Raw genomic sequence first — 14470 nt, forward strand, 5'->3', positions numbered from 1 at the left:
AGGACTCCAAAAAGGGTGGATAATCTGAACTGCCATTTGGTGCATAAGCACAAACGACAGTCAGAACCCGTGCCCCCACAAGTAGGCGGAGGGAGGTCACCCTATCATTCACCGGGGTGAACCCCAACTAACAGGCACCAAGTTGGGGGGCAATAAGTATGCCCACTCCTGCTCGGCGCCTCTCACCAGGGGCAACTCCAGAGTGGAAGAGTGTCCAGCCCCTCTCAAGGAAACTGGCTCCAGAGCCAGAGCCATGCGTAGAGGTGAGTCCGACTATTTCTAGCCGGAACCTCTCAGCCTCACACACCAGCTCAGGCTCCTTCCCCACCAGTGAGGTGACATTCCACGTCTCAATAGCCAGCTTCTGTAGCCGAGGATTAGACCGCAAGAGTCCCCGCCCTCAGCCACCACCCATCCCACATTGCACCCGACCTCTTTGGCCCCTCCCACAGGTGGTGAGCCCATGGGAAGGGGGACCCACGTCTCCTCTTCGGGCTGTGCCCGGCCGAGCTCCATGGGTAAAAGCCCGGCCACCAGGCGCTCGCCCGCGTGCCCCACCTCCAGGCCTGGCTCCAGAGTGGGGCCCCGGTGACCCACGTCCGGGCAAGGGAACATTAAGTCCGTTTATTTCTCTCATCATCGGGGTCTTTGGGCTGCACTTTGTCTGGTCCCTCACCTAGGACCTGTCTGCCATGGGTGACCCTACTAGGGGCGTAAAGCCCCTGACAGAATAGCTCCTAGGATCATTGGGACACTCAAACCCCTCCACCACGGTAAGGTGGCAGCCCAGGGAGCGGGTGTGCAGTAACAGTGGGAGAATAAATTTGTAGTCACATTTACTCGACTCTGCAATATTGCGTGGATATCGGGGGAAGTTCCCCTGGATTGGCAGACCGGGGTGGTGGTCCCCCTATTCAAAAAGGGGGACCGTAGAGTGTGTTCCAACTACAGGGGAATCACGCTCTTAAGCCTCCCTGGTAAGGTCTATTCAGGGGTTTTGGAGAGGAGGGTCCGTTGGATAGTTGAACCTCGGATTCAGGAGGAACAGTGCGGTTTTTGTCCTGGCCGTGGAACACTGGACCAGCTCTACACTCTCAGCAGGGTCCTGGAGGGTGCGTGGGAGTTTGCCCAACCGGTCTACATGTGCTTTGTAGACTTGGAGAAGGCGTTCGACCGCATCCCTCGGGGAACCCTGTGGGGGGTACTCTGGGAGTATGGGGTACCGGGCCCTTTGATACGGGCTGTTAGGTCCCTGTATGACCGGTGTCAGAGCCTGCTCCGCATCGCCGGCAGTAAGTCAGGCTTGTTCCCGGTGAGAGTTGGACTACGCCAAGGTTGCACTTTGTCACCGATTCTGTTCATAACTTTTATGGACAGAATTTCTAGGCGCAGCCAAGGTGTTGAGGGGATCCGTTTTGGTGGCCTTATGATTGCATCTCCTTTTGCAGATGATGTGGTCTTATTGGCTTCATCAGATCGTGATCTACAGCTTTTGCTGGAGCCGTTTTGCAGCCGAATGCAACGCGGCCGGGATGAAGATCAGTTCCTTCAAATCTGAGGCCATGGTCTTGAGCCGGAAAAGGGTAGAGTGCCCTCTCCGGGTCAGGGAGGATGTCCTACCCCAAGTGGAGGAGTTCAAGTATCTTGGGGTCTTGTTCACGAACGAGGGAAAAATGGAGTGTGAGATCGATAGGCGGATAGGTGCGGCGTCTGCAGTGAAGCAGGCGCTGTACAGGTCTGTCGTGGTGAAGAGAGAGCTGAGTCAAAAGGCGAAGCTCTCAATTTACCAATCTATCTACGTTCCTACCCTCATCTATGGTCACGAGCTTTGGGTTGTGACCGAAAGAATGAGATCTCGGATACAAGCGGCCGAAATGAGTTTTCTCCGCAGGGTGTCTGGGCTCTCCCTTAGAGATAGGGTGAGAAGCTCGATCATCCGGAAGGGACTCAGAGTAGAGCCGCTGCTTCTCCACGTCGAGAGGAGCCAGTTGAGGTGGCTTGGGCATCTGTTTAGGATGCCTTCTGGACGCCTCCCTGGTGAGGTGTTCCGGACACGTCCCACCGGAAGGAGGCCCAGAGGAAGACCCAGGACACGCTGGAGGGACTATATTTCTCGGCTGGCCTGGGAACGCCTCGGGATTCCCCCGGAAGAGCTGGCCCAAGTGGCTGGGGAGAGGGAAGTCTGGGCCTCCCTACTTAGGCTGCTACCCCCACGACCCGACCCCAGATAAGCGGAAGAAAATGGATGGATGTTACTGCACACATTACAGTAAACACTGGTTATCAACTGATGAATCCAGCTAAAGAAACATTTAATTTAGTTTTCATTATTTACCAAAAAAATACAGATTATGTACAATACAAATGTCTTACAACTCATGTTTTCTTATGAAAGGCATTAAATGTTACCTAGGAATTATAATATTTATCTTTTAATATTCTTTAAAACTCAAGTACCACTTGTGTATACAATTAATATTTAAAATAGGCCTGTTGCAATAAATAATAAATCAATTAATTGTATAAATTAAAATGATCAACCTCATTTTCATTTATCAGCTTTATTGTTTCTTCATGTCTCTCTCTTTCTTCTACTGAAGACACTGGATGAAAAAGGTTCAACTCTGGTGCTCTGCACTGAGCCCTCTCTTCCTCTTTAAAATCTGTTTTAACCGTCCAAAAGCGCGTTTTTGGATCGTTAAACGCAGTTAAGCTGAGAAGCTAAGCTACGAGCTAAGCTAACAGTCCGACCTCAGAAAAAAAACTCTTGTTTTGTCAAAGCTCCAAAGCGCTTCCCTCCCATTTTTCTTAAAGAGTCATGCTGCTCGCTCCCACAGTAGCCATCCTTCGGTTCAAACAGTCTTATACTGCCATCCGGTGGTCCATAAAAGGTACTACATGCAAACCAAAATAAGATAAAATAGAAATAATTTCTTCTTAAATTTAAAAATTTTAAACATTATTATCGTTTATCTGAGTTTTTAAAGCTCTGGATCTACATTCGTATTCTGTTGTTGACGCGCCGGCTTTAAGCATATGATTCAAGTTCTTGAGCCCCGCTGCCTACGACATCCCATCACGTCAACACTTCAGCCAAAAAGTTGTAGCAGCACTTTATGAAAAAGCTAAAACTGATATTGTCAACAAGCCCTGGACCCCAGATTTAAAGCTCTGCCACATCGATGATGAGCGAGAGGATATTCAACCACCTCATATGATGACTATGCAAGAAGAGGTATTGTTATTGTATTATTGTGATCTAATTAACCTTTTTAATTTAAAATTATAATCTTATTAACTCAGTTTCAGCGTCTTCTTCTTCTTCAGGGAATTTTTAAATTAATTTTTATACAAATGTATTGTTTACTTGGCATATTTTCAAAATAAACGTTTTGTAAGTCTTTACTTTGGCCTTTTTTGTACCGAAAATTAACCGAACCGAGCCCTCCTTGAAACTAAACCGAACCGAAATGTGATTTTAGCGTACCCTTACACCCCTAATATCAATATATGCTTCATGATGGGTGCATTATGGGTAATCCCAAGCCATTTTTCTTATACATATATTTAACAGAACATACATATCCGAAGGCATGTGCAAATAAAAAAATTATAAATTCATGTAAACAGGTTTTTCAGAAATTCAGTAAAATGATGATGTTTAATCGCGTCACATCAGGTTGTTTTTGTTTGTATGCGAATGTTTAATATTGATATAATTTTTGGTTTCTACTTTTTTTTTTTAACTGATAAAAGTAACAAGTTATATTCAAATGTACTGGTACTTTGGCTGCATGGGCTGTACAGACACTTAGGCCTAGTCTATCCTACTTCAGATACATACAAAAAATGAGATTTTCTGTTGCGTTTACACTTCTACTCTACATATAAACAGAGGTTTTAGTGAGGAAAGTATATAATTAACAAGACTGAGTTCTCAGTGAGCAGGTCGCACCAGTTCAAATCCTGGCCGAGAGCCTTTCTGGGTGGAGTTCTTATGCTCTCTTCATGTAAGCATGGGTTTTCAATTCAATTCAATTCAAAAATACTTTATTAATCCCAGAGGGAAATTATTTGTTGTTGTAACTCGTTATCCTCATTTCATTAAGAGATGTTATAGATGCTGATGGCTGTAGGCAGGAAGGATCTCTTGTAAAGGTCCATCCCACAGTGGATCCTAAGAAACTGGCTGCAGATGCCGTCTGATCCATCCACCCAGACTCAGCTGGCCTCTCGGTTCCCCTCGGGCTGTAGGACTGCCCAAATGCTGGGCAGAACTCCTCCCAGAGCGATGGCCACTCCTCCCAGCAGTCTGCTGAGCTCCTCATTGCTGCGGACAGCCAACTGTAGGTGTCGAGGGACGATCCTGTCCTTCAGCTGTCATGAGCCGTGTTTCCTGCTAGGTCCAGGATCTCAGTGGTCAGGCACGCGAGCACAGCTGGCAGGTAGATGAGAATGCGTCCACAGAACATCCTTTTCAACTCATTTGAGATTTGTGGCTGTAGTTGAGATATTATTTGAGCTTTTGAGATGTTAATCAGCTGCTGTTGGTTGTAGAAAACTGCCTTGTTGCCATGGTTACGCATCATAACAAATGTCCCAAACTATAAAAGTTTCAGTAAAAATCCTTCCAGCTGCACAGCATCTGATACCAGAGGAAACAATCATCCAAAAAATGTAATTTACATCCAGAAAAAGAGGAATTAAAGTTTCCAAAAGCAAAATCTCAGAATGAAAGTAACAGAGCTGCTCCAACATGCAGCCACCTTGAGCGGCGCAATTCTAGAATTCCAGCGCAGTTCTAGAATTTTCTCCCACAGACCAAAAACATACATGTTAGACTGATTGGTAACTCTAAATTGTCCTTGGGTGTGAATGAGAGTGAATGGTTGTTTGTCTCGTTCGTCTCTATGTGTCCCTGTGATGGACTGGAGATCTGTCCAGGGTGTCCCCCGCCTCTCACAGTGACAGCTGGATATGGGCACCAGTGACACCCACGACCCGAAAAGGAAGAAGCGGGTAAAGATAATGGATGGATGGAGGTCTTGGTGTATTTGTGTGGACTCAAGAGACAAACCTTTTCAAAAACAAGGACGTAGCAGCCTGTTTTGCACATGCCACAAATACTTTGTGATCTAAAATCAAAGAACGGAGCCATTTTTACAAAAAGTTTTCAAACCAGCATGCTCGTAAACCAAACCATCTCAATGCTAGTCCGTGTGATTAATTGTCAAATCTCAACAAACTACTCATCATTTAGAATGTAAAAAAAACATTTGAGGAGATCTATTATTTAAAATCTCATAAGTGTAATTACTTAAACTTTTCTAATATTTTATTGCAATTTTCAAAAGGAGGAGTGTGATAAAGGGTTACCTTTGATCCTGTGGTCGCTCTTCTGCCTCCACTGCGGCACCAGAGTGCTGATTTGACGATGGCCTCGGTCCCAGAAGTGCTGAACGGCCAGAGCTATTCCTCGACAGGAGAAGAAATGACCCAAACCATGACTGAGGAGGAAACGCAAAGAGACAGAAAGTTTTCTAATCAGACATTTACCAGAAGTGCTGCTGGATTTTCTCTTTGTTTAATGCTACGTCTGTCACAAATATTCATCTGATTTTGCATCCCTTGCCCTTTCCAGCTTTGTCTTTTTTATTTTAATTTTCCTCAAGTTACAATAACATGTTAAATTTTTTGTCATAATCATTCATTGAAATTCAGTTGATTGTAAACAAAAGATTTAGTCTATATAGAGTTGCAAAATATCAAGAAAAAGGTATGATTTATGTTCTACTATCGTGATACTAATGTAATATGATCTGCTTCAGCAGGGCATTTCAAAATAATAAACTGAATTGGTAATTTACAACATCTTTGTAGAGGGACATACCTGTGAAGAAATTGTGACTAGGCCTGTCGCGATAAACAATAAATCAATTAATCGCATGATAAATGAAAATGATCGACCTCATTTTCATTATCAGCTTTATTGTTTCTTCGTGTCTCTCACTTTCTACTGAAGACACTGGATGACAAAAAGCTCAACTCCGGTGCTCTTCACTGACTCCTCCCTTTCTCTTTAAAATCTGTTTTAATGATCCAAAATCGTGTTTTTTTGATCATTAAAAGCAGCTAAGCTGAGAAGCTAAGATATGAGCTAAGCTAACAGGCTGACCTCAGGAAAAAACCTCAGTCTTGTCGAAGCTCCAAAATTCAAGGTTGAAACCTGTGCCTTAGTCTAAAAAGTTGTTTTTCTCTGCAAAAAGAAGCTGAGAACTTGTTCACTGAATTTTTATTAAAAGCTTTGTGTGACAAATGCTACGCTAAAGAGCTCAAAACATACAGAGCGTCCACTATTTTGAAAACCAAAAAACAAGAATGAGACAGCCCATGTCATGTCAAGGGGCCTCCCTCCCATTTTTTTTAAAGAGACATGCTGCTCGCTTCCTCACTATCCATCCTTCGGTTCAAATAGTCTTATACTGCCATCCAGGGATCAAAAAAAGGTACTACACAGAAATTAACATACATTTCTTCTCAACTTTGACAGCAGTTACTAATGTCATATTTTAAACAATACTATTGTTTATCGGATTAATTTCTGAGGCAATTAATCGCCAGCACGGTGGCGCAACTGGTAGAGCTGCTGCCTCTCAGTGAGCAGGTCCCTGGTTCAAATCCCGGTCCGGGGGCCTTCTGGGTGGAGTTTGCATGTTCTCTCCGTGTAGGTATGGGTTTTCTCCGTGTACTCCGGTTTCCTCCCACAGACCAAAAACATGCATGTTAGACTGACTGGTAACTCTAAATTGTCCCTAGGTGTGAGTGAGAGAGTGAATGGTTGTTTGTTTTGTTTGTCTCTATGTGTCCCTGTGATGGACTGGAGACCTGTCCAGGGTGTACCTCGCCCCTCACACAGTGATTGCTGGACATGGGCACCGGTGACCCCCGTGACCCAAAATGGAAGAAGAGGGTAAAAGATAATGGATGGATGGATGGAATTAATCGCCCAACAAAATTTGTTATCGTGACAGGCCTAACTGTGACAGTTGCTTGACATTCATGTGAATGATGCCAACATATTTTCTCAATTTAATCTCAAAGTTTCTTATGTCTGAATTTCATAGCAGTTTATTGTCCTTTTTGTCTCCAGTTTGTTAAAATTAGGTTTTATTGGTTGCCAATGAAACTTCTTACATTTCTATCACTTTCTGACTTGCAAAAAAGGGTTTACAAGTGAGAACCCTTGCAAATGTTTCAAGACAATTTGAAGACTTTCTTGCAAAAGCTGCTCAAAATTTGCCACCAACAGTTGCCGTATGAGAGTATTGATGTCAAGGATGCTGGAGACTCTGAGGCTCAGAGTCTGAGCCCCTTTCCAGCAGTCATTTGATGAGAGGCAGAGTTCAGCATTGACAGGTCAGCAGTCCCTCACAGAGTCACAGACAACCATGCTCATGATTACTCCTAAGGCAAATTTTGAATTACCAGAAGAAACTACAGTACCCATAGAGCCCAATCATATATGGGGAGAACTGCCCAGAAAAGCTGGGCAATATCTCAATATTACTTAAAATATATTGTTTAAATATATATTGTTTAAAATATTGAGATAATTTCATATGCGATATAAAATGAGACTATATCGATATAAAAAGATAGTCTCATACTCTACATCAGGGGTGCCCAACCTTTTTTGAACCAAGAGCTACTTTTGAAGTCGGCAATTTGCCGAGAGCTACTCGTCCAGTCTCATTATCAACAAACATAATTTTTCATCAATCCCTACTCCTCACTTCTTTAAAGTAAATAAAACAGAACGTGATGTGTCTATAGGAGACAACTTTTTATGCAAGCTGTATAAAATAAATGTGTCTCTACCTTAGTGGGACTTCTGACACTGAGAGGAGGAGGCCAGGGTCTCATAAGCTGGGCAGTATGAGGTGGTTGCGAGGCGCAGGCAGGTCTCCAGATGATCATCATTCATTGTGGATCTGTTTTTGGACTTGATGATTTTCATGTGTGAAAAAGCAGACTCACACAGGTAGGTAGATCCAAAAAGTGCTGTTAAGTTCAAAGCACATTTTCGGATGTTAGGATACTTTTCTTCTGACAGCAGACTCCAGAACTCTCCATCCACACCAGGTGATGCTCTGGATTTGATCCCAATGTCATTTTGCAGACTCAACACCTCATTTTCAACACCAGAGCTGTCCAGCTGAAACACGGACACCAATTTGGACACAATGTCATCCACATCAACATTTCCAAAAGGATAACACATGTAGCTGGTAACAGGCTCGATGGAGGAAAAGTCAGTAAATCGTCTCTCAAATTCTGCTGAGATGCTCTGAACCTGCTTAGAATAGTGTGCACTGTCCAGTTGTGGGACTTCTTTCCTTTGGCGCTGTAGCTCTGCCTCCATGTGTGGGAAGTTTCGCAGGTCCCTGCGTTGCAGCCGACTTGTGAGCAGTTGCAGCCTGCTTTTGAAGGTGCTCACAGAACAGATCATGTGGATTATGTTTTTGTCCTTTCCCTGAAGCTCCAAATTCAGTTCATTGAGCAGGCTGGTGAGATCTGTGAGGAAGGCTAAATCCAAAAGCCACTGGGTGTCCTCTAGTTTTGAATGTTCACCATGATCTGACAGCTTCAGAAAATCCCTGATCTCAGGCAACAGCTCACTGAATCTGTCCAGAAATTTACCTCTGCTTAGCCACCTGACGTCCATGTGCAGCAGCAGGTCTGTGTGGTCTGCTCCTGCCTCCTCCAAGTGAGCCCGGAACAACCTCCTCTGCAGACTCCTGGCCCTTATAGAGCACACAGTTTTCATGGCAACATCCATCACTTCCTTCATGTTTAAAATCTTCCCACACAGGGCCTGTTGGTGGATGATGCAGTGATAGTGCAAAATGTCTGGGAAAGCATCATTCTGCTTGCAGAGTGCAACAAATCCACTGGTGTGACCAGTCATTGCTGGAGCGCCATCAGTTGTTATAGAAATTAGTTTAAAGAGGGGCAAGTTGCTTTTATTAACAAACTCCATAAACGCATTAAAAATATCTTCTCCTCTTGTATGTCCCTTCAAAGGCAAGATGGTGAGCAGCTCCTCTTTTGCACTCATGTCTGCAAAGGCCATTCTGATAAAAACACACAGCTGGGCTACATCCACCATGTCTGTCGACTCATCAAACTGAAGAGAGAAACACTCACATTGTTCCACGTCCTTTTTTAGCTGCTCCTCCACATCCACAGCCATTCCCTCACATCGCCGTGTCACTGTTTGTCTGGACAACTGCACGTCTTTAATAGCAGCTACGATCTCACTTTTATTTTTAAAATCATGAAAAAGCGCATCTGCAGCCTCAATAAACGCTTCTTTCATAACTTGTCCATCGCTGAAAGACTTCTTATGTTGAGCCAGGATGCGGCTAACACGGTAGGAAGCTATCGTAGCAGCTTTACCTTTTGTGCTGGGCCGAGTGAAGACTGACTGCTGGGCTGCAAGCTTGTTTTTTAGCTCCCGCACTTTCTGAGTCCGTAAAGAACTTTTAAGAGGGAAATCTGTCTCAAACTGTTTGTGCATCGTCTTGAAATGCCGCTCCAAGTTACACTTTTTGGGTAAGGCAACGCTCGAATTACAGATGAGGCAAATAGACTTCGAATTAGAATAAACAAAAAAATACTCCTCCTCCCACTCTGTGTGAAAATAATAAGTTTTCGTTTGCTTGTTCGCTAGTTTTCCATCCATGTTTTCTGCGCACCGACATTACTCCACTACTGAGCCTCAAGTCTCGTGAGAGCACTGTGTCACCGCACCCAAAACTCGCGAGACTATGTCTGTGAGAATACAAGTCAAGGCTTCGCTTCGCGGGCGACTGGGAACCAGCAGTCGCCCGCGAGCGACTGGTTGGGCACACCTGCTCTACATAGTTATAACTATACTTGAAAATACACCAGTTTTTCTCCCCGTCTGCGTCTTCATGTGGCCCCTCCTCCTCTCCCTCACTGAATACAAACCCAGCCCCTCACCCGCTCCCTCACCTCCTGCTGTGTAAAACTGCCTGCTGCTGCAGCTCCCACTGTGAACAAGCTAGATGCATATCAATCGTCACAATAGGTCTTTGTTGACTCACAGTGGAGACACTCTGGTGACATGGATGTAAATTCCTGATAGGTGTGAAAATGACTGGGTAGCTGCTACAAAGGAGAGGTTTGGTGTTCTCCAGGAAATGAACTGGTTTAGAGCAGAAAAACACAAAGACAAATATCCATAGTTTTACCAAGGAACCACATGCTATTTGTAATAATTACAGAGATTGTCTGTGTCGTTAATCCCGTGCAAATCAGCCATGTCAGTAATTTGTAAAGTAAAAATTCCCCCGCAAATTACCTACTATATTTTGCTGAACTCCGAGGTCCTGTGATAATACTAATCCAATGTGAATAGACATCTCTGTGATTTGGAGAGAAATGGGCAGGAGCCGATACGTAATGAGGCATTTTGTGTTTTTGTTTAAGCAAAATCATTTGGAAGAAATAGAACAAGGCTATTTTAAATGATCGCGCTGGCTTATTTATTAATTTTTTAATGTATTTTTCTTTTTTGCTTCGGCTTTTATGCTGCTACTTCCTTCACCGCAGATGACTGGAGGTGTGGAGATGCACATGATCAACTGACCCAGTGAACTGAAATTACTTAATTTTTCACAATTTCAGTCATGGCATCAACGGAGGAGGAGGAAGAGATCACATGCCTCTTGGAAAACAAACAAACAAAAAAAAAAGGCCATTAAACCAGATCAGGGATGAAGAAGGGGAATTTAATACATTGGTGTCTCATACAAAACAGTCCATCGCTGGGCAGTTTACTGTGCACCACCACGTACGCGGTTATAAAAATTGAGCTTTGCACACACGACCTGCGGGCGTCCACTTCGAGTCTAATCCGGTACACACGGACCTCCGCGGACTGAGGTCCACTCGACTATGTGCGAGCCTTTAGAGTGATTAATTTGCTTTATTTCTTCTGGTATTTACGCAAACAGATGCTCAAACAGCAAGGCTCCGCCGGTGTCGGGAGAGAAAAATCTCCCACACACGTAGGGCTTTAACAGACTACTCGAGTAATCGACAGGTCGATTCCTAGGACATCTACCAAGTTTTTAAAATTCATGTCGAGTATTCGCAGTGACGTCATTGTGTCACGTGATCCGCACCGAGCTACTAGTAGAAGCTTAAAAATGGATTCCTCCCAGACGAATACCACGAAGCAGGCCTAGTCTTGGCAAACAGGTAGAAATGCATCAATAGTATGGAAATATTTCACTAAAGATGAATTTTCTGGTTCAATTACCATAATGAAACAGAAAATGAATCAACTTCCTGACTGTTTGGAGTTTGTTGTGAACCGGTGCTATACTATATTCTGTGACCACCGTATATTGTGACTGTAGGGGGTGGTGTTGCATGCACTGTTGCAGGTCACAGAATATAGTGTAACACCGGGTCCAATCGATCGAACCAGAATCAGCTTCTTCTGATCTTGTTCCACAAACAAAAAGCAAAAAATATGAATCTCTAAACCTATTAAAAAAAAAACTATAAACATATTAATCTCTAAAACTAAACCTAATGCGCACCACAGCTAGCGGTGGTGCGGGATGGTCGTCCGCCCCACTGTTTTTAGTTTAGTTTTTTACGTGCTGCACGTTTCTTTCACTTTTGTAGCTTAATAATAATAATAACTAATAGTTTTGGTTTTCCTGTGACTTATTTGCAGTATGATAAATAGTAGGAGCATAATATACTCTCCTGATGTTTTGTTGGTCTTTTTTTTTTTTGTAAAAATAAATGACTTTTTTGGCGGTTTTATTTTTTTTTATTTTTTTTGCATTTTAAAATCCTATGACGTCATCAACTACTCGAGTTCTACTCGAGTTTTATTATGTTAATCTCAAGTTTCAAAATTATGTAGTCGTTCAATCCCTAGTGTTCAGTAGTGTTGGAACAACCACGGTGCATTTAACAGCACAGGAATTATGAAATTCAGAAAGAATTTCATGCAGTAGCTATAACCAAACAGAACCTAGCTCAGTAAACAAGCCAACTACACAATGTGGGCTTTCTAACAGCTTTGTTAATAAAGGCTGAATGAATGTACTTCATTAAAATCAGTTTTTTTAAAAGACCAAGTCAGTTATGTTTTCTGTTTAAAAGTCAAGTGCACAGCTGTGTTTTTGGTTTTGTTATGCAGGAAAAAAAAAAAAAAAATTATTTTTGAGACATTTACTTTGTACAGTTACAGCTGTTTGTTAATAAAGGTGCCTGTGTGACAATAGGGACAAAGCTTTGACTCAGAAATATATATTTTTTATTACTTTATGGAAAGAAAAAATATTGAGATATATATCATATATGGCCATTCATCTTAAAAATATTGAGATATTAATTTTGGTTCCTATCACCCAGCCCTACTGCCCAGTAGCCTGCACAGTCTAAATTTGAATTGTGACATGACAGTGCTACCTTTTGCTCCATAATTTAAGACTGCATGTATTACAATGGTAAAGATGATGTGGAGAGTGTCACTCCTTCTGTACTTCCTACCTCATAGCCACGTTGCTCCCATCAATGATGATTGTCCTCAGCTTTCCATCTCCAGGTTTATCAGTTAGCTTAAGTTCAAAAGGGGTCTGCAGACCTTCAAGGAAGCGCTGCTCCCCTGTCACTACTAGCGAAGTAGAGGCAATGTATCTTTGTTTGTCCTTTACTTTGGTAGAGGTCAAGTCATTGTTGGTAAAAATGTGGGGGTGGGTTTGAAACTGCTGTTTAGAGGAGTTCGAAGAATGCTGGTTTAAGTTTGAGGCGTTGATTTGCGTTTGAGGATTCTGCTTGGACGTGATCGCATCAGGCCAGTGAGTGGTGTGCACCTGTTGCTTGTTAGACAGAAAAGGTTGAGTATCCATAGATGAGTGATAAGTAGACATGGGTGGCCCTTTGACATTATGGGTTTGTGGGTTCAAAGACTGCCGTTGCTTTGGTTGTGATGTGTACACACTGGTTGGCAGCTGCTGGGGTTTGTTAGTCCAAGTAGGCAAGTCTAGTTCTGCTTTGGGCAGAGAACAGTTTGACACCTTCACTTGTCCTTTTTCATCAGATTCTCTCTTTTCTTTCTGTAAAAACAGCTCAAGTTCTCCTTTTGGTTGAGTCTCAGCTGGTTCAGTAATTTGTCTTTCTTTCTCCAGCACATCTCGACTGTCCTTCGGTTCTTCTTTAAACTCATCAGCCTCTCTGCTTCCTTCTCTCTGTAGCTCCAGCAGCAGTTGGTGAGTGGATCCATCAGGCAGCCTGTTGTACACTTTGGTTATGCTCTGCTCTGTGTACCCACAACTAACAGCCGCCTTTTTCAACACCCCAAGGACAAAGTCTTCCTCATGTTCTACTCCCTCTAACTTTGAACAGCCTTCCCCCTGAAAGTCTTTTGGGCTCCTTGTTACCTCTTTTTTTCCATCTGTTCCTACTAGTTCCTTACCGAGTGCTACTTTACTCGCCCCTGCCAAAGTTCCCTCTTCATGCTGTGTCTCACAGGGTTGGTCCCCCTCTTGACCCAGAGCAATGGTGTTTCGATGGTTTGGTTTTGCAATGCCACGAGTTTCCGGCTGTCTGTCACTGCAATCCTGTTCTTGTTGAACCAAGTCCAGGATCTGTGAAGCCTCTTTAAGTCCCGTTCTTGCAAGGACTTGTTTAACAACGTCTTCAGTATACCCCATGGCGGTGAAGAACTTTAGGAGAAGAAAAAACTCCTTGTTTCCCATTGACGCCTGCTGCTGTTCTTCATCATTGTGTAGTCCGATGTTCATCTTGGTGTCTCTTGTTTCCTGCTGCTCTAGTTGTTCTTCCCCCACCTCCTCAGGAGAGTGAAGGACCTCGGCACCTTCTGCCCTCTCTCGTGTGCCTACAGGTGTGACAAAGGCTTTGAAGGAGGAGTCCTTAGCTGAAGAGTTGTTACCTGCAACCATTCCTTCAGCCCATGGATCAGTAGTACCAAAAGTATTAGAGAGTGTTTGTTTTACAGTACTGGATTTGTTCCATTCGTCATCAGGAACCCTTTGTGATGTTGCACCAGATTTCTCAAACATGAGCACTGAGCTTGAACTTGATCCAAGACCAGACTCTTTCACTAGACACAACAGTATTTCCTTCACAGACCCCGGCAGCACAAGAAGGTCCAGAGTGTGTTTGTCCTCCCACTTCTCTACTAGAGATTTGAAGGTCCGCCGTGAATCAAGGGACTCGCCAAAGCTTCCCATGTCAGCTCGTCTGGACTGTGTGCCCTCATACTTCCCTTTGAGGTCTGCGATGAGGGAGTAGGCCCGCACAACTGGCTCCACGAGACCTGATATGAGCAGGAATCCAGGAGAGCCGACCTGTTAGGACATGAGAAAAAGAACTGCGTTAATCCTGTTTCTCTTTG

General features: G+C 43.6%; 1 protein-coding gene across 1 annotated transcript in view; it reads right to left on the reverse strand.

Moving 5' to 3' along the window:
* The window catches only part of khnyn (KH and NYN domain containing), a 24273-nt gene extending 10258 nt beyond the window's left edge, over nucleotides 1-14015 (reverse strand). Inside the window, exons 1-2 of the mRNA XM_037686909.1 lie at nucleotides 12604-14015; nucleotides 5377-5507 (exon numbers count right to left, since the gene is read on the reverse strand). Of these exons, the coding sequence (XP_037542837.1) occupies nucleotides 5377-5507; nucleotides 12604-14015 (1543 nt within the window). The remainder of the gene's footprint in view (nucleotides 1-5376; nucleotides 5508-12603) is intronic.
* Nucleotides 14016-14470: the final 455 nt, after the last annotated feature.

The sequence above is a fragment of the Nematolebias whitei genome, chromosome 1 (genome assembly GCF_014905685.2).
Source record: "Nematolebias whitei isolate Nwh7 chromosome 1, NemWhi1, whole genome shotgun sequence".
NCBI classification, from domain to species: Eukaryota; Metazoa; Chordata; class Actinopteri; order Cyprinodontiformes; family Rivulidae; genus Nematolebias; species Nematolebias whitei.